Source organism: Mobula birostris, chromosome 18, assembly GCF_030028105.1.
Source record: "Mobula birostris isolate sMobBir1 chromosome 18, sMobBir1.hap1, whole genome shotgun sequence".
NCBI classification, from domain to species: Eukaryota; Metazoa; Chordata; class Chondrichthyes; order Myliobatiformes; family Myliobatidae; genus Mobula; species Mobula birostris.
In genome coordinates, this window is record NC_092387.1 from 45898210 (window position 1) to 45919619 (window position 21410).

General features: G+C 40.7%; 1 protein-coding gene across 2 annotated transcripts in view; it reads left to right on the plus strand.

Moving 5' to 3' along the window:
- Positions 1–21410, plus strand: part of macroh2a2 (macroH2A.2 histone) — a 56893-nt gene that overhangs the window by 26596 nt on the left and 8887 nt on the right. For both annotated transcript variants that reach the window (XM_072282598.1, XM_072282600.1), the window contains exon 8: positions 18120–18294. In XM_072282598.1, coding sequence (XP_072138699.1) covers positions 18120–18294 — 175 coding nt within the window. The remainder of the gene's footprint in view (positions 1–18119; positions 18295–21410) is intronic.

Sequence of the window (21410 nt, forward strand, 5' to 3'; positions counted from 1 at the left end):
CCCCCCCATCCCTCCCCACTGATCTCCCTCCTGGCACTTATCCGTGTAAGCGGAACAAGTGCTACACATGCCCTTATACTTCCTCCCTTACCACCATTCAGGGCCCCAAACAGTCCTTCCAGGTGAGGCAACACTTCAGCTGTGAGTCAGCTGGGGTGATATACTGCGTCCGGTGCTCCCGATGTGGCCTTTTATATATTGGCGAGACCTGACGCAGACTGGGAGACCGCTTTGCTGAACACCTACGCTCTGTCCGCCAGAGAAAGCAGGATCTCCCAGTGGCCACACATTTTAATTCCACATCCCATTCCCATTCTGACATGTCTATCCACGGCCTCCTCTGCTGTAAAGATGAAGCCACACTTAGGTTGGAGGAACAACACCTTATATTCCGTCTGGGTAGCCTCCAACCGGATGGCATGAACATCGACTTCTCTAACTTCCGCTAATGCCCCACCTCCCCCTTGTACCCCATCTGTTACTTATTTTTATACACACATTCTTTCTCTCGCTCTCCTTTTTCTCCCTCTGAATATACCCCTTGCCTGTCCTCTGGGTCCCCCCCCCGTCTTTCTTCCCGGACCTCCTGTCCCATGATCCTCTCGTATCCCCTTTTGCCTATCACCTGTCCAGCTCTTGGCTCTAACCCTCCCCCTCCTGTCTTCTCCTATCATTTTGGATCTCCCCCTCCCCCTCCAACTTTCAAATCCCTTACTCACTGTTCCTTCAGTTAGTCCTGACGAAGTGTCTCGGCCTGAAACGTCGACTGCACCGCTTCCTAGAGATGCTGCCTGGCCTGCTGCGTTCACCAGCAACTTTTATGTGTGTTGTTTTCTGATAAGCTTAGTAGTACTTTTAGTAAATTCATTTGGAATAATAAAAAATCTAGACTAGACTGCTATATCTGCCTTTTGAAAGGGGAGGGCTATGGCTCCCAAACCTGAAATGGTATTATGGGTCTGCTCAGTTATGTTGTGCAATGTTTTATTTCTCAATGGAGGCCCTTCCAGCCGGGGTGAGTATTGAACAGACATCAGTACCAAACCTCCCATTAACGCTCTATCTATACTCTGCAGACCCACTGAAAAGATCATTGACAAACATTGTGAAAAGTAGCGGTCCCAACACTGCCCTCTGAGGAACACCATAGTCACTGGCAGCCAACCAGACGAAAAGCCCCCTTTATTCCTACTTGCTGCCTCCTCCCTGTTGGCCATTCCTCTATCCATGCCGATATCTTTCCTGTAACGCCATAGGATTGTCTTCAGTCCTGCGTTCTTCGCCCTTTTGAATCTTGCCTCTGTGGCACAATTTAAACTCAAAAATCAGAAACTGGTTTAATATCACTGGCATATGTTATGAAATTTGCTGTTTTGCAGCAGTACATAGCAGTATATAATAATAAAACTACATTACAATAAGTACAGGATGTAAAAAATTAAGTAGTGCAAAAAAAGATGAATAAATAGTGTGGTATAGTGATTCATTGTTTATTCGGAAATCTGGTGAAGGAGAAGAAGCCGTTCTAGAACCGTTGCGTCTGTACTACGTCCTTGGATGGTAACAAAGAGGAGATATGTCCTGGGTGATGGGGATACTTAATGGTCATTCCTCACTTTTTTGAGGAATCATATTTTGAAGTATGTCATAGAAATTTGCTAGTGTCTTTGGTGACATTCCAAATCTTATCAAACTCCTAATAAAATTTCTTCAGCTGTTTGATCAGGGCACGACTGTGCAAGTGCATGGAAGTCAGCCAGTTAGAACTGCGAAAAGAGTTTAAAAAGAGACAGCTTTATAGAGCAGGTGAGAGAGTAGAAGAAGACAGAGTAGGAAGGCTTTGACTCAACGGGTCGTGAAGGTGAGGTAGGTTGCCTATGTAGAATACAGACCCGAAGTATGTCAGTGAGGCCAGTATTCTGTGCTCAGTGTCAGGTGTGGGAAGTCCTGGAGACTCCAAGCCTCTTGAACAGCCACATCTGTGCCAGCTGCATCGAGCTGCAGCTCCTTGGGGACCATGTTAGGGGACTGGAGATGCACCTCGATGACCTTCATTTGGTCAGGGAGAGTGAGGAGGTGATGGAGAGGAGCTACAGGCAGGTAGTCACACCGGGGCCTTGGGAGACAGATAAGTGGGTAACAGTCAGGAGGGGGAAGGGCAGGAGTCAGATGTTAAGAGAGTACCCCTGTGGCTGTCCCCCTTAACAATAAGTACTGCTGTTTGAGTACTGTTGGCGGGGGTGGGGGGTGCCTACCTGGGGGAAGCAACAGTGGCCGCGCCTCTGGCACGGAGCCTGACCCTGTGGCTCTGAAGGGTAGGGAAAGGAAGAGGATGGCAGCAGTGATAGTGGACTGTATAGTTAGGGAGTCTTGACAGGTGGTTCTGCGGACGCAGGAAAGGAATATGGATGGTAGTTTGCCTCCCAGGTGTCAGGGTCCGGGATGTTTCTGATCGCGTCCACGATATCTTAAAGTGGGAAGGAGAACAGCCAGTGGTCGTGGTACATATTTGTACCAACGACATAGGTTGGAAAAGAGAGGAAGTCCTGAAAACAGACTGCAGGGAGTTAGGAATGAAGTTGGGAAGCAGGACCTCAAAGGTAGTAATCTCAGGATAACTGCCTGTGATAGTGAGTATAGGAATAGAATGAGGTGGAGGATAAATGTGTGGCTCAGAGATTGGAGCAGAGAGCAAGGGTTCAGATTTCTGGATCATTGGGACCTCTTTTGGGGCAGGTGTGACCTGTACAAAAAGGATGGGTTGCACTTGAATCCCAGGGGATTCAATATCCTGGCATGGAGGTTTGCAAAGGCTATTGGGAAGAATTTAAACTAGAAATGCTGGGGGGTGGGAACCGAACTGAAGAGATGGAGGAAGAGGTGGTTGGCTCACAAATAGAGAAAGCTTGGGGACCGTGTGAGAGGGAGGATAGACAGCTGATCGAGAAGGGACATGCTCAGACTAGTGGTTTGAGATGTGTCTATTTTAATGCAAGGAGTATTATGATCAAAGTGGATGAGCTTAGAGCACGGATCAGTACTTGAAGTTATGGTGGCCATTACAGAGACTTGGATGGCTCAGGGGCAGGAATGGTTACTTCGAGTGCCAGGCTTTACATATATCAGAAAGGATAGGGAGGGAGGCAAAAGAGGTGGCGGCATGGCACTGTTGATCAGAGAAAGTGTCACGGCTACAGAAAAGGAGGAAGTAATGGAGGGATTGTCTACGGAGTTTCTGTGTTTGGAAGTTAGGAACAGGAAGGGGTCAATAACTCTGCTGGGTGTTGAAATAGCAGGGGCTCTGGCAGGTATATTTAAAATGTCGGTATCTATGGGTGAGGTGCCGGAGGATTGGAGGGTAGCTCATGTTGTTCTGTTATTTAAAAAAGGCTCTAAAAGTAATCCGGGAAATTATAGGCTGGTAAGTTTGATGTTGGTAGTAGGTAAATTATTGGAAGGAGTACTAAGAGATAGGATCTACAAATATTTGGATAGACAGGAGCTTATTAGGGAAAGTCAATATGGCTTTGTGCGTGGTAGGTCATGTTCAACAAATCTATTAGAGTTTTTGAGGAGGTTACCAGGAAAGTAGATGAAGGGAAGGCAGTGGATATTGTCTACATGGACTTCAGTAAGGCCTTTGACAAGGTCCCACATGGGAGGTTAGTTAGGAAGATTCAGTCACTAGGTATACATGGAGAGGTAGTAAATTGGATTAGACATTGGCTCAATGGAAGAAGACAGTGGTAGTGGAGGATTGCTTCTGAGTGGAGGCCTGTGACTAGTGGTGTGCCACAGGGATCAGTGCTGGGTCCATTGTTATTTGTCATCTGTATCAATGATCTGGATGATAATGTGTGGTAAATTGGATCAGAAAATTTGCTGATGATACAAAGATTGGAGGTGTAGTGGACAGTGAGGAAGGTTTTCAAAGCTTGCAGAGGGATTTGGACCAGCTGGAAAAATGGGCTGAAAAATGGCGGATGGAGTTTTAATACAGACAAGTATGAGGCATTGTGCTTTGGAAGGACAAACCAAGGTAAAACATACAAGATAAATGGTAGGGCACTGAGGAGTGTAGTAGAACAGAGGGATCTGGGAATATAGATACAAAATTCCCTAAAAGTGGCATCACAGGTAGATAGGGTTGTAAAGACAGCTTTTGGTACATTGGCCTTTATAAATCGAAGTATTGAGTATAAGAGTTGGAATGTTATGGTGAGGTATAAGGCATTGGTGAGGCCGAATTTGGAGTATTGTGTACAGTTTTGGTCACCAAATTACAGGAAGCATATTAATAAGGTTGAAAGAGTGCAGAGAAGGGTTACAAGGATGTTGCCGGGACTTGAGAAACTGAGTTACAGAGAACGGTTGAGTAGGTTAGGACTTTATTCTCTGAAGCGTAGAAGAATGAGGGAGATCTGATAGAGGTATACAGGTTTCCCCCGCGTTCCTTTGAAATGGTTCGTAAGTTGGAATGTGGTAAAGCGAAGAAGCAATTACCATTTATTTATATGGGAAAATTTTGTGAACGTTTGCAGACCCAAAAATATCCTATCAAATCATGCCAAATAACACATAAAACCTAAAATAACAGTACCATATAGTAAAAGCAGGAATTATATGATAAATACACAGCCTATATAAAGTAGAAATACTTTTCCGCAATCATTGCTTGAACTGTTCTCCGTAGCGAAAATCTCACGCAAGTGCTCATGGCAGAAACATGCGCAAGCGCCGTTGGCAGAAAATCTCACGCAAGTGCTCTCCAGTAACCTTTAAGCTATGAAGCTGCCAAATCATACCAAATAACACGTAAAAATACACAGCCGATTATAAAGTAGAAATAATGTATGTACAATGTAGTATCACTTACCAGAATTGGGAAAGCGCGGAGCACACTGATGGTGGTGTGTTAGACTGAGTCGTTGGAGATTGGGTGGTGCAGTGGCCCCCACCCTCCGGGCAGCGAACAGAAACCGATTCGCGGAGAATGCAGCGGTAGCCAGGAGGCACACAGCACATCTTTAAGAAAAAAGCTGAAATAAACATGCTAATTAATTGCCGATTGCATCGCCTGTGATCTGGGCTGACAATTACGTGTCGGGCGGCACCTAATTAATTAGCATGTTTATTTCGGCTTTTTTCTTAAAGATGTACTGTGTGTCTCCCGGTTACTGCTGCATTCTCCGCGAATCGGTATCTCTGTGGCCTGGATGTTGGGGTGGTGGGACACTGGGGTGTCATCTCGTCATCCGTTTCCATTAGAGCAGGCAGCTCATCTTCTCCTATGACTGCCTGCCTCGATGTCAAAGGTCGAGGTTCGTTGTCTGCTGTGGCTGATGTGGAAGGCTTGCTTGACTGCTGAGCCTCGCGCATTTTTCTATCATACAGTTCTTTGTAAGCACTCAAACCATCCTGCAAAATCCCCTAAACCGACGTACCCTTTCAAAATTAAAGTTGTACTGTATCATTACTCATTCGGTTTCGATTGTTATCCTTTCCTCTTCCAATTGCATCAGCTCTTCATCTATCAGTTCTTGGTCATGGGATGCCAAAACCTCTTCAACATCATCTTCATCAGCTTCCACAAACCAAACTCACTTAGTCCTTACTTCGTTCACCACGATCAAAACGCTTAATTATGTCTAGTTTTACGCTAAGTGTAACACCCTTACGAGCTCTTTTAGGCTTTTCCGATACCTTAGAACTCATCTTGCTAACGGCTGCTCACAGGCACGCGTTTAAGCAATGCCGGGGAGAATGTCGTTCCGAATCCGGGGGAGAACGGCTGCTCGGGGCGTGCGCTGCCTTTCTTCGTAACAGTGAAAACACCTTCTGTTAGCGAAAACAGGGTACTAATGTAGGTCTTTCGTAACAGTGAGGTTTCGTAAAGCGAACGTTTGAAAAGCAGGGGACACCTGTATAAAATTATGATGGGTATAGATAGAGTGAATGCAAGCAGGCTTTTTCCACTGAGGCAAAGGGAGAAAAAAACCAGAGGACATGGGTTAAGGGTGAAGGGGGGAAAGTTTAAAGGGAACATTAGGGGGGGCTTCTTCACACAGAAAGTGGCGGGGGTGTGCAATGAGCTGCCAAATGAAGTAAATGCGGGCTCATTTTTAACACTTAAGAAAAACTTGGGACAGGTATATGGATGAGAGGAGTATGGAGGGATATGGTACAGGTGCAGATCAATGGGAATAGGCAGAAAAATGGTTTGGCACAGCCAAGAAGGGCCAAAAGGCCTGTTTCTGTGCTGTAATATTCTATGGTTCTAATCACTACGGAAAAGGACCTTGGCGATTGTAGGGATGACTTGCAGTGGACTGCAAAGCTTGAGCATGTAGATATTAAGGAAAGGGATGCGCTGGAGCTTTTGGAAAGCATCAAGTTGGATAAGTCACTGGGACTGGGTGAGATGTACCCCAGGCTCCTGTGGGAGGCCAGGGAGGAGACTGCTGAGTCTCTGGCGATGATCTTTGCATCATCAATGGGGATAGGAGAGGTTCCAGAGGATTGGAGGGTTGCGGATCTTGTTCTCTTATTCAAGAAAGGGAGTAGAGATAGCCCAGGAAATTATAGACCAGTCAGTCTTACTTCAATGCTTGGTAAGTTGATGGAGAAGATCTGAGAGGCAGGATTTATGTACATTCGGAGAGGCATAATATGATCAAGAATAGTCAGCATGGCTTTGTCAAAGACAGGTTTTTTGAGGATGTGACTAAATACATTGAAGTTAGGGCAGTAGATGGTAGTGTATATGGATTTCAGCAAGGCATTTGACAAGGTACCCCATGCAAGGCTTATTAAAGTAAGGAGGCATGGGATCCAAGGGGACATTGCTTTGTGGGTCCAGAACTGGCTTGCCCACAGAAAGCAAAGAGTGATTGTAGACGGGGCATATTCTGCATGGAGGTTGGTGATCAGTGGTGTGCCTCAGGGATCTCTTTGGGACCCCTACTCTTCGTGATTTTTATAAATGACCTGGATGAGGAAGTGGAGGGATGGGTTAATTAATTTGCTGATGACACAAAGGTTGGGGATGTTGTGGATAGTGTAGAGGGCTGTCAGAGGTTACGGTGGGGCAGGGGGGGACATTGATAGGATGCAAAACTGGGCTGTGAAGTGATAGATGGACCTCTACATGTGTGAGGTGGTTCATTTTGGTAGGTCAAATATGATGGCAGAATATAGTATTAGTGGTAAGACTTGGCAGTGTGGAGGATCAGAGGGATCTTAGGGTCCAAGTCCTGTGGACACTCTGCTGCGCAGATTGACTCCGTGATTAAGAAGGCATATGGTGCATTGGTGTTCATCAATCGTGGGATTGAGTTTAAGAGCCGAGAGATAATGTTGCAACTATATAAGACCCTGGTCAGACCCCACTTGGAGTACTGTGCCTAGTTCTGGTCGTCTCACTACAGGAAGGATGTGGAAACCATAGAAAGGGTGCAAAGGAGATTTACAAGGATGTTGACTGGATTGGGGAGCATGCCTTATGAGAAAAGGTTTAGTGAACTCGGCCTTTTCTCCTTGGAGCGACTGAGGATGAGAGGTGACCTGATAGAGGTGTACAAGATGATGAGAAGCATGAATCATGTGGATAGTCAGAGGCTTTTTCCTAGGGCTGAGATGTCTAGCACAAGAGGGCACAGTTTTAAGGTGCTCGGAAGTAGTTACACAGGAGATGTGAGGGCTAAGTCTTTTTACGCAGAGAGGTGAGCGCGTGGAATGGGGTGGAGGTGGATACGATAGGGTCTTTTAAGAGACTCCTGGATAGGTACATGGAGCTTAGAAAAATAGAGAGCTATGGGTAACCCTAGGTAATTTCTAAGGTCAGGGCATGTTCGGCACAGCTTTGTGGGCCGAAGGGCCCATATGGTGCTGTAGGTTTTCTGTGTTTTTAAAATACAGCCTTTGTATTCGCATCAGTATATTGGGCCTAGGATAAATCTTCAGAGATGTTGACACCTGGGAACTTGAAATTGCTGATCCTTTCCACTGCTGATCCATCAATGAGGACTGGTGGAGTTGATTATATTGCCTCTCGAACCCCTTCTTTCTTTTTTCTTTTTTCTTTTTCAATCTTTTTATTAGTTTCATAATAAACGTAGCGTAGTAATGGTACAAGGTTATTGGGAGTACATCGTTTTAATTGGCATAGTTAATTATAAAGCCAGTTGACACTTAAATGATAAAACTCCCAATCATGTAGGATACAAATGAACAATATAATACAAAGAAAAATATCTTTAAAAAATTCATGAAAAAGAAAAAAAAACAATAAACCCCCCCCCCCCAAAAAAAACCTAACCTAAACAGTATTAATCAACTAAACTTAAAAAAAAAAGACATGGGCTGTTGTGTAACATCATTTTAAAAAAAAAGAAAGCATTAGTGTCGACGACTCTGTTCCTCTCAACAAATATTACAAAGAAATAGAATAAGTTTGGAAAAGGTCAAATTACATCATATAAAAATGTTGAATAAATGGCCTCCAGGTCTTTTCGAATTTAATAGAGGGATCACAAACAACACTTCTAATTTTTTCCAAATTTAGATACAGCATAGTTTGAGAGAACCAATGAAATATGGTAGGAGGATTAATTTCCAATTCAGCAAAATGGATCTTCTAGCCATTCATGTAAGAAATGCAATCATCCAACGAGCTGAAGTAGTTAAATGACTTGATTCTATCATTGGTAACCCAAAAATGGCAGTAATTAGGTGAGGTTGTAAGTCAACATTCAAAACAGTAGAGATAATATCAAAAATATCTTTCCAATATTTTTTCAATAAAGGACATGACCAGAACATATGAGTTAAAGAAGCTATCTCGGAATGACATCTATCACATAGAGGATTTATATGAGGGTAATAATGAGATAATTTATTTTTAGTGCACAGGGCTCATATGTCTACTTTAAACTGAATCAACGTATGTTTAGCACATATAGAGGATGAATTAACTAATTGGAGAATTTTTTCCCATTTTTCAATCGGTACAGTGATCTTAAGTTCTCTTTCCCAATCGGTCTTAATTTTATTAGATACATCAGGACATATATTCATAATTGTATTATAAATAATTGCTATAACACCTTTCTGAAAAGGATTTAAATCTAAAGTTTTTTCCAAAATATCCATTGAATATAAATTTGGAAAGTTAGGAGAAACAGTATTTTAAAAAATTTCTAACCTGTAAATATCTAAAATAAAAAAGTGAGATCTAGGCAGATTATATTTATTAGATAATTGTTCAAAGGACATAAAACAATTATCTGAAAATAAATCACAAGTGTCCTTCGTTAAACGAGGAGGAGCTATATTTGCTTTGCTATGTGCCATTCTTTAATAAACTGAGGTTTTCTGCTTCAGTTTTCAAAGCACAGCGATACCAATAGGAAAATTTAATGTTCATTCTGGTCACATCAGACTGCACTACCCTTCTCTCAAAGGGTGCCCCAGCGGGTCACCCTGTTGTCTAGTATCTAAATAAAAACGAGACAACTTATCCTTGGTCATGTGGGCCCTATGGACCACTTTAAATTGTAGGAGAGAGTGGCGGGCACATAACGATGAAACGTTAACCAGTTTAAAAATTTGATTCCAAGTTTCCTCAGAAATTAAAGTCTGTAAATCTTGTTTCCAAAGATTTTTAATTTTATCTAAAGGAACACTTCTTATTCCCAACAGCATATTATAAATATTAGATATAAATCCATTATAAAAAGGTTTCAAATTAAAAATTACATCTAGTAGATTCTTATCAGGACTTTTAGGTAATGTACTTATTTGAGACCGTAAAAAATCTCTTATTTGTAAGTATCGAAAAAGAAGTTTTGGGTGAACTATATTTAGTTGACAGTTGTTTAAATGAAAAGGGACTTCCCTCTACAAACAAGTCCTGAAAGCATTTAATACCTAATCTATCCCATTCTTTAAAAGCCACATCAATCATAGAGGGTTTAAAAAAAATAATTAGAAAAAATGGGACTCGAAAGAGAAAATCTCAGTAAGCCAAAGTATTGTTGGAATTGTATCCAAATTCTCATAGTGTGTTTAACTACCAGTTTATCAATTAATTTAGAGAAAAAGGAAGTGAGGATCTAAGAAGAGAAATAATAGAAGATTTATTAACAGAGTTAGCTTCTTAAAAAAAGCCCAATCAGGCAATCCTCACGATTAATGTAATATAACCAAAATGTAAGATTTCTTATATTAACTGCCCAATAATAAAATCTAAAGTTTGGTAAGGCTAATCCTCCATTCTCTTTAACTTTCTGAAGATGAATTTTATTTAATCCAGAATGCTTATTCTTCCATATATAAGATATAATAGAGTCAAGAGAATCAAAGAAAGATTTAGGAATAAAAACAGGCAATGCCTGAAAAAGATAAATAAATTTAGGTAATATATTCATTTTAATAGTAAATTTGGCCAATCAGTAATAACGAAAGAGGCGACCAATTTGATAGTATCCTTTTAACGTGATTCAGTAGGATAAGGAAATTTTCTTTAAATAGACGCTTATAGTTTTTAGTAATTGTTACACCTAAGTAGGTAAGTTGGTTTCTTACCATTTTAAAAGGAAGGTTAGAATTTGTTGGTATCAAATTATTCAAAGGGAAAAGTTCACTTTTATGTAGATTTAATTTATAACCTGAGAACTGGCTAAAATCCTAGACTGGACCTAGGATTGAGATTTTTGATTGGAGAAAGGCTAACTTTGAGGAGATGCGAAAGGATTTAGAAGGAGTGGATTGGGAAAATTTGTTTTATGGGAAGGACGTAACAGAGAAATGGAGGTCATTTAGTGAAATTTTGAGGGTTCAGAATCTTTATGTTCCTGTTAGGTTGAAAGGAAAGGTTAAAACCTTGAGAGAGCCATGGTTTTCAAGAGATATTAGAAACTTGGTTCAGAAAAGGAGAGAGATCGTCAATAAATATAGGCAGCTTTGAGTTAATGAGGTACTCGAGGAATATAAAGAATGTAAAAAGAATCTTAAGAAAAAAATTAGAAAAGCTAAAAGAAGATACGAGGCTGCTTTGGTAAGTAAGGTGAAAATAAATCCAAAGGGTTTCCACAGTTATGTTAGTGGCAAAAGGATAGTGAGGGATAAAATTGGTCCCTTGGAGAATCAGAGTGGATGGCTATGTGCGGAGCCAAAAGAGATGGGGGAGATTTTGAATAATTTCTTTTCTTCGATATTCACTAAGGAGAAGGATATTGAATTGTGTAAGGTAAAGGAAACAAGTAGGGTAGTTATGGAAAGTATGACAATTAAAGAAGAGGAAGTACTGACACTTTTAAGGAATATAAAAATGGATAAGTCTGCGGGTCCGGACAAGATATTCCCCTAGGACTTTGAGGGAAGTTAGTGTAGAAATAACAGGGGCTCTGACAAATATTTCAAATGTCATTAGAAACGGGAATGGTGCCAGAGTATTGGCGTATTGGCCATGTGGTTCCATTGTTTAAAAAGGGTTCTAAGAGTAAACCTGGCAATTATCGGCCTGTGAGTTTGACGTCAGTGGTGGGTAAATTGATAGAAAGTATTCTTAGAGGTGGTATGTATAATTTTCTGGATAGACAGGGTCTGATTAGGAACAGACAACATGGATTTGTGCATGGAAGGTCATGTCTGACAAATCTTATTGAATTTTTTGATGAGGTTACTAGGAAAGTTGACGAGGGTAAAGCGGTGGATGTTGTCTATATGGACTTCAGTAAGGCCTTTGACAAAGTTCCACACGGAAGGTTAGTTAGGAAGGTTCAATCGTTAGGCATTAATATGAAAGTAGTAAAATGGTTTCAGCAGTGGCTAGGTGGGAGACACTAGAGAGTAGTGGTGGATAACTGTGTGTCAGATTGGAGGACAGTGTGTAGCGGTGTGCCTCAGGGATCTGTACTGGGTCCAATGTTGTTTGTAATATATATTAATGATCTAGATGATGGGGTGGTAAATTGGATTAGTAAGTATGCAGATGATACTAAGATAGGTGGTGTTGTGGATGATGAGGTAGGTTTTCAAAACTTGCAGAGGTATTTAGGACAGTTAGAAGAGTGGGCTGAAAGATGGCAGATGGAGTTTAATGCTGAAAAATGTGAGGTGCTACATTTTGGTAGAACTAATCAAAAAAGGACATACATGGTAAATGGTAAGGCATTAAAGAATGCTTTAGAACAGAGGGATCTAGGAATAATGGTGCATAGTTCCCTGAAGATGGAATCTCATGTGGATAGGGTGGTGAAGAAAGCTTTTGGTTTGCTGGCCTTTATTAATCAGAGCATTGAGTATAGGAGTTGGGATGCAATGTTGAATTTGTATAAGGCATTGGTAAGGCCAAATCTGGAGTATTGTGTACAGGTCTGGTCACTGAATTATAGGAAGGATGTCAATAAAATTGAGAGAGTACAGAGGAGGTTTACTAAAATGTTGCTTGGGTTTCATCTAAGTTTCAGAGAAAGGTTGAACAAGTTAGGTCTTTATTCTTTGGAGTGTAGAAGGTTGAGGGGAGACTTGATAGAGGTGTTTAAAATTATGAGGGGGATTGGTAGAGTTGACGTGGTTGGTCTTTTTCCATTGAGAGTGGGGAAGATTCAAACAAGAGAACATGAGTTGAGAGTCAAAGGACAAAAGTTTAGGGGTAACATGAGGGGGAACTTCTTTACTCAGAGTGGTAGCTGTGTGGAACGAGCTTCCTGCAGAAGTGGTTGAGGCAGGTTCGATGTTGTCATTTAAAGTTAAATTGGATAGATATATGGACAGGAAAGGAATGGAGGGTTATAGGCTGAGTGCAGGTCGGTGGGAATAGGATAGGGTAAGAGTTCGGCACGGACTAGAAGGGCCGAGATGGCCTGTTTCCATGCTGTAATTGTTATATGGTTTATATGGTTAAAACAGGAGAGTAAAGAAAAGGGCAGAGGGTAATGAAGTCTCAACATTAGAAATAAATAGCAGCAGATCATCAGCGTACAAGAATTTGTGAATAAATGTCTCTCCTTAAAATACTGGTCATATCATTAGATTCTTGAAAGGCAATGGCTAAAGGTTCTAAGGCCAGATCAAAAAGCAAAGGGCTCAACGGACAGCTTTGTCTAGTGCAACGTTGAAGCTTAAATGGTTTGGAATTATGAGAATTAGTGATAACCCTAGCGGAAGGAACTAAATAAAGTAATTTAATCCATTGAATGAAAACGGGTCCAAAATTGAATTTTTCTAAAGTTTTAAATAAATAATTCCATTCAACTCTGTCGAAAGCTTTCTCCGCATCTAGGGATACCACACATTCTGATATCATGTTAGAAGGAGAATAAATAACGTTTAATAACCGACGAATATTAAAGTGAGAATATCGATTTTTGGTAAATCCAGTTTGGTTATCGGAAATGACAGGTGATAAAATATTTTCAATCCTATAGGCCAAAACTTTAGATAGGATCTTAGTATCAACATTAAGTAAAGAAATTGGTCTATAAGAAGAGCATTCAGTTGGATCCTTATTCTTTTTAAGGATTTGCAAAATGGAAGCCTCATAAAAAGATTGAGGGAGTCTGCCCCACGAATGAATCCGAAAAAACTGAACATAAATGAGGTATAAGCAGTGAGGAAAAGATCTTGTAAAACTCTCCAGAAAATCCATCTGGACCTGGAGCTTTCCTCAAACGTAATGAGCGCATAGTCTCAACAATTTCCTCAAAAGAAATAGGTTGTTCCAACAACTTTCTGTTGTCGGCAGAAATTGTAGGAATGTTTAGTTGGTCTAAAAAGTTGTTCATTACAGTGTTATCCTTAGAAGATTCAGAACTATAGAGTTTAGAATAAAATTCTCTAAAAGTATCATTTATTTCTAATAATCAGTTGTCCTCTCACCACTAGCTTTGCATATTTCTTTAATCTGCTGTTTAGCTATAAGGGTTTTAATTTGATCTGCCAATAATTTACCTGTTTTATCTCCATGAATATAAAATCGACTTTTTATCTTTTAGGAGTTGAGTTTCGATTGGATAGGTTAAAAGGAGATCATATTTAGTTTTAGTTTCAACATGTCTTTTATATAAGGCAGGTTCTGGAGCCAAGGCATACCCTTGGGTCTAATTGTTTCAGGTGATTAGCTAAATCACTTCTCTCTTTACTAGCTTTTTAATACTTGCAGTATAAGAAATAATTTGTCCTCTAACATACGCCTTAAAGGCATCCCATCTGATAGGACTAGAAATCTCCCCTAACGTATTCTCTTCAAAAAAAAGTAATTTGTCTGTGTATAAACTTTAGAATTTTTTTTATCAGCTAACAAAGTTAAATCGCCAACACCTATTTGTTTGAAACAGACCAGGGAGACTTAAAGATAGGATCACAGGAGCGTGATCTGAGACAGCAATCTCTTTATATTCACAGGATCAAACTGATGGAATCATTTGGCTATCAATTTAAAAAAAATAAATCCAGGAATATGTATGATGGACATGAGAGAAAAACGAATATTCCTTGTCTACTGGATGAAAAAAACGCCAAGCATCAATAATACCACATTTCATTAAAAAGATTTAATAAACACAGCTGATTTATTTGGTATCATTAGTTTAGAAGATGAACAATCTAAAGCTAGATCTAAGCAACAATTAAAGTCTCCACCCATCACCAATGAGTACAGGCTTGGATCTGGCAAAAATAAAAAAAAAACGCTCAAAGCAACCTAGGTCATCGATATTCGGAGCATACACATTGGCAATTACTCTTAGCTTGTTATTTAGTTTCCCTGATACTAAATTACTATCAGAAATTACTTTATGTTGAACAAAGGGAACTTTATTATCTATAAGTATCGAAACACGTCTGGCTTTAGCCTGAAACGAGGAATGGAAATGAGATTCTCTCCATTGATTTAAAAAGGTGTGAATTGTCACACTTAAGTACATGGGTTTCTGAATTGTCACACTTAAGTACATGGGTTTCTTGAAGAAAAACAATTGGTACCTTAAGTTTTTTAATATAGGCAAAAATCTTACTACTTTTCATGGGGTGATTTAGCTCTTTCACGTTAAAACTAAGTAAATTAATACCTTGATCCATTTTAAAACTATTTATAAGAAAGGTTAAAGTATCAATCAGAGAAATGTATATTAAACCCAAATAATATACATTGAGATATTAGCTGAGCAACACAATTGATTAGATTCCCAAATCAGCTTCAAAAAAAAAAAAAATTCCCCATCCCCCTCCCTCCTCCCAAAGAGAAAAAATCGGTCAAAGAACAACCGCTATCTACCCCCACTGAAAACATCCCCTTAGAAAGCCTGTTGGAACCTCACCAAAGAATTCAAGGTTACTTACTGTTCCAACCAAGACTAAATAATATACAGTAAAAAAAAAACAAGCTTAGATAGGTTTATCAAACAGAAAGAGCAATTATTTGTACTGAAAAATATTAAACAATAAATTTTTAAAAATATAGTATTTCTGCATTTGCAAGATTTTTTATCTATTCAAAATAAATAAATATATATATATATATATATATAGTCATTTTTTTTGAGTCTAAAAATTCTTGTGCCTGCTCCTTCGTACAATACCATTTAAATGATCCATCTTCCACTGTGATTCTCAGTTGAGCCAGAAAACAAAGAGAAGGCTTAAAATTTTGGCTCTGTAGATCTGCCATAACTTTTTTTAACTTAACACGTTATGCCATAACTTCTGATGAAAAATCTTCAACAATACGAATCCTTTGACCTTGGTAGTCAATCATACCTTTTCCATAGGCATCACGAATCAGACAGTCCTTTATTTGAAACATATAATGACTGATCTTGGTTTTGATTTTGAAGTCGATCCGTAGATAGACGATCTGTGAGCACGATCAATCAAAGGCAGACACTTCATAATATCAGGGAATAATTCCATCAAAAGGTTTGCAAAGACTTCTTTCGGATTATTTCCTTCCATTTGCTCTTTAAGTCCCAAGATTCGTAAGTTGTTTCTCTTACTTCTGTTTTCCAAATAAATAATCTTCTGTCTCAGTATTTTGTTGGACTTGGATTGTTTTTCATACAGCTTTTGCAAATCATCCATTCTCTCGTCCAGTAATAACCGCTTCATGTTCCTTTATCATCTTATCATGCTCTGTTAGAGTTGCTTGAATATCGTCTAATTTCGTACTTATTTGTTTAATTTCAGTGCTGATTTGTTGCGAATCAGCCGATGCTTCTTTTCTGAACTGTTGAAACTCCTCAGTAAGCTTTTGAATAGCTTCCAAAGCTGCTTTCGTAGTCGTAATATAATAACCCGTCTAACGGTAGTATTTCAAGAGGTTGGAGACAAAAGTAAGTTAGGAGCACCAGCAGAGAGCTGTTACTCCATCAGCGGCCACCAGGCATATCCCAATCAGCAGTCTTGAATGCCACCTGATCTAGCCCTCCGCAGATTATGAATCTCCTGGTTCATCCATGGCTTTTGGTTTAGGTATGTCAGTTATGTTTGATATCAGTGACGACTGTAGCTAATTGATTCAGATTCAAAGATGAATCCCTGAATATTGCCCAGTCCACCAACTGAAACCAGTCCTGTGCACCCTCCTTCACCTCCCTTAACCATACCTTTTTGGTGCTTAGCACCGCTGCTGCGGTATTTTGTCTCTGCCTACTTGCTGGGAGTAGAAGTATATCCAGGTGATCGGATTGCCTAAAGTATGGGCATGGGATGGTACTGTAAGCTTTCCTGATCATGGTATAACAGTAGACAAGTGTGTTAGCTCCTCTAGTTCCACAGATGAAATGTTATTGGTAGTTTAGAAACTTCTTTAAGCTGACCTGGCTGAAATCCCCTACGATGATAGGGAAGACGTCAGGGTGTGCTGTTTCATGCCTATTGATTATGGTGCTCAGCTCTTCCGGTGCCTGCCTGACATTGAGCTGAGGTTGAATGTCCACCACTACCAGAATGATGGTGGAAAATTCCCTCAATAGATTTTAAAAAAAAGATATTTGACTTCTAGGTTTTCCCGGTCGTGTGATCAGGACTGAGACAAAATCCTCCTTGGTCTTCATCACTGGTGCTGCGATAATTAGTCTCTGCCTATATGCTGGGAGTCGAAGTACAGCCAAGTGATTGGACTGTCCAAAGTGTGGCCATCTGTGCACTATGATCATAAACCATACTTCACCAAACCTACTTTTTTAAGAATTGGCTGACATGCCTTTATAGAAACATAGAAAACCTACAGCACAATACAGGCCTTTTGGCCCACAAAGTTGTACCGAAATGTCCCTACCTTAGAAATTACTAGGGTTACCCATAGCCCTCTATTTTTCTAAGCTCCATGTACCTATCCAAAAGTCTCTTAAAAGACCCTATTGTATCCGCCTCCACCACCATTGCCAGCAACCCATTCCACGCACTCACCACTCTCTGCATTTTTAAAAAATAAACAACAACTAACTAACTAACTTACCTCTGACATCTCCTCTGTACGTACTCCCAAGCACCTTAATCCTGTGCCCTCTTGTGGCAGCCATTTCAGCCCTGGGAAAAAGCTGCTGTCTTTTTCATGAATGTTGGAATGTAGCATTGTGTCCAAAATGGTGGGTGACAGCCTTGCTCCTATAAAGCGAAGTGCACTGCAATGCCTGATGCCCCTCTGGTACTGCAGTGTTGCTCTTGGGGTCTTCAATTTTATTTTCCAGAGACTGTATGTTTGCCAGTAGGATAGTCAGGAGTGGAGGTCTGACGCATCTGCAGTTCAATCATACCAGTACCCCAGTGCACTGTCTGTCGTCCACCAATTATAAATATTGATAGATTTTTTTAAAACATCTTAAAGATGATGATGCTGCTTATTGAAGTATCCATGGCTGTGACTATGGATTTCAGCTGTAGTAGTCCTAAACGAAGTATTTGATGATTCCCATCCGAACTGCACACTGAATTGCTACTTACTGGCGCAGTCTTTAACTGGAACAGGGGAAGTGACTCAGGTTATGTTTTCAGTATTTAAGGAATTGAAGCTGGAGTAGATCATATGACCCTTTAAGGAATTGGGAATGGTTACTGCCTTGCCAACAACTTTTAGATTGTTGAGTTCATAAGTATTAAATTCTTTGTTTCTATTACAGCTGTTTTGGGTCAGGCTCCTGGACTGCCAGCCAAATTCATCATTCACTGTAATATCCCACAATGGGGAATGGATAAATGTGAAGAGCAACTGGAAAAAACTGTGAAGAATTGCTTGACCTTAGCAGATGAAAAGAAACTGAAATCAATTGCTTTCCCATCCATTGTCAGCAGCAGGTATTGTATTTTCAGTTTTAAACTAGAGGTATGTTCACAATTATTGGAACATGCACTGGTATTTTGAATGAATTTGACTGTTCTTTTAAAATAAAAATATGGCACTATCCAATTGAGAAAGATTATTATGATCATTTACTATGAATTTCCATTGACATTTATAAGTTAAAGAATTTGGTGTGCCATTCATTGGTTATGATTTCCCAGGATTCTGTTGGTTCAGAAAATGCAAGGTCTAGGTTTCTGCTTAAACAGATATTGAAGAGGGAAATTTTAAAATGAAGCTCCAAATCCCTCATTTTAGACAAAAGGCTGTCAGATTATTTGAAGCATTTCTCTCTCCTTTGGAGACACTTTAAAGAAAATCTAAAGACTAGAGATTATAAAGGATTCTATTTAATTATGCCTTCAAGTTCTTAAGCAATCAGCACCAGAGGTCATTTGTTTGGTGATGCACCTCTAGGTTTTATAAGAGCTCAGCTGCTTTTGGCTGCTTTCTGGGGGCTGCAATCAACGTGGCACCAATATTTAAAAAAAAGTGGGGGGTGAGCAGAGTGGCCATTGTGTGAGTGGGCCTCTGGTTTGGGCAAGTAGAACCAAATGTTTTAACTAAGTTTCTAGTAAGTATTTTTTGTTTCTGTTAGAACATAACTAGTGTGCTGAGAATGGGTCCAGAGGTAGTGGTATGTTCTTTGTGTGACATGTGTGAACTCTGGGAGACTTCCAGTCTCCAAGATAACTATATCTACACGAAGTGCACCGAGCTGCAGTTCCTTAGAGGCTGTTAAGGAACTGGAGCTAATGCTGAATGACCTTCAGAAGATGTGAGAAAATAAGGAGTTGATAGGTTGGAGCTACAGCGAGGTAATGGCCTCTATATTGCAGGAGGCAGGTACCTGAGTGACTGTCAAGAGAGGGAAAGGGGGTAGGCAGCCAGTGCAGAGTACCCCTGTGGCCATTTTTCCTCAATAAGTATACTGTTTTAGTACTGTTTGAGAGGGAAGATGTAGTACCAGAAGTCTGGCTCTGTGGCTCAGAGAGGAAGGTAGGGACAAAGACCAGTGCTGAAATGGTAGAGGATTCAATAGTTAGAGGAGCAGAAAGCAGATTTTGTCTGTTTCACACCCACAATCAGATGTTGTGTTCCCACCCAGGTGCCATGCTCAGGGATGCCTCAGATCGGGTCCAAGGCATTCTAAAGGTGGAGGGTGAAAAGTTGGAAGTCAATAAGACATGTAAGCAGAAATAGGTCATTCAGCCCATTGAGTTTGTTCTGCCACTTCATGGCTGACCCATTTGTGTCTTAACATCATTCTCCTACCTTCTTCCTACAACATTTCACATCCTGACTAATCAAGGACCTATCAAAATCTGCCTTAAATAATTCCTCATCATCATCTAAATAAAACTCCCTCTGTTCCAAAGCTGTGTCTTCTAGTCCTATACTCCCCCACTGTATGACATATTCACTCCATCTGGACCTTTCAATATTCAGTAGGTTTCAATGAGGTCCTCCCTCATTCAAGAATTGGCCCAGAGCCATCAAATGCTTCTCGCATGTTAACCCTTTCATTCCCAGAATCTTTCTTGTGAACCTCCTCAGAATGCTTTCCAATGTCCGCACGTACTTGGATAAGGAGCCAAAAACTGCTCACAGTACTCCAAGTGAGGCCTTGCCAGTACCTTATAATGCACATCTTTACTTTTCTATTCTAGTCTTCTCAAAATGAAAGCTAACATTGTAATTTCCTTCCTCACCAGTGACTCAACCTGCATGTTAACCTTTAGGGAATCCCTTTGCACCTTGGAATTTTTGAATTTTCTCCCCATTTAGAAAACAGTCTATGCTTTTATTCCTTCTACCAATGTACATGACTATACATTTCCTGACACTATTCCATTTGCCGCTTTACCCATTCTCTTAATCAGTCCAAGTCTTTCTGCAGCCTCCCTGCTTCCTCAACACTACCTTCTCCTACACCTATCTTCGTATCGTCTACAGACTTGGCCACAAAGCCATCGGTTCTGTCATCCAAATATTGACAATACAACGTAACAAAAGAAGTGCGCCCAACACCAATCCCTGTGGAACACCACTAGTTACGGGCTGCCATTCAGAAAAGGCCCCCTTTATTCCCACTTCTGCCTGCTGCTAGGCAGCTTCATGTGCAGCACCTTGTCAAAAGGCTTTTGGAAAATCCAAGTACACAACATCCTCTGATTCTCCTTTGTCTATCTTGCCTGTTATTTCCCCAAAGGTTCCAACAGATTTGTCAGGCAAGATTTTCCATTAAGGAAACCATGCCTATTTTATTGTGAGCCTAGCAAGTACCCTGAAATCCCCCCTAAACAATTGACTCCAACATCTTCCCAACCACTCAGTTCAGGCTAACTGGCCTGTAATTTACTTTCTTCTGCCTCCCTTCCTTCTTGAAGAGTGGTGTGACATTTGCAATTTTCCAGTCCTCCAGAACTGTCCAGAATCTAGATATTCTTGAAAAATCATTACTAATACCTATACAATCTCTTTAGCTGCCTCCTTCAGAACCCTGGAGCATAGTCCATCTGGTCCAGGTAACCTATCTACCTACAAACCCTTAGCTTCCCAAACACCTACTCCTTAGTGTAGCAACTGCACTCACTTCTGTTCCCCGGCACACTCAAATTTCTGGCATACTGCTGGTGTCTTCTACAGTGAAAGCTAGTGCAAAATACTTGCTTCTGGCCGCTCAGCGCCCCCCCACCCCCCCCCCCACCCCCCTTAGACTGTTGTGGACCCAGTCTGAGACATTCCTGGCACCTGGGAAGCAAAATACCCCAGGTTTCTTTTTCACATACACAGAATCTCCTGTCTGCTCCTCTAACTATGCAATCCCTTAACACTACTGTGCTCCTCTTCTTCCCCTCTTGCCTTCTGGGCCATTGAGCCAAACTCCATGCCAGGGACCTGTCACTGTGCCTCCCCTCATTAGGTCAACAGCATCGAAAGTGATATACTTATTGAGGGGAATGGCCTACGGGGGTACTTGGTACTGACTGCCATTTCCTTTCCCTTTCATAATAGTCACCCGGGTGCCTGCCTCCTGCAACTTAGGGGCAACTTTCTCCCTGTAGCG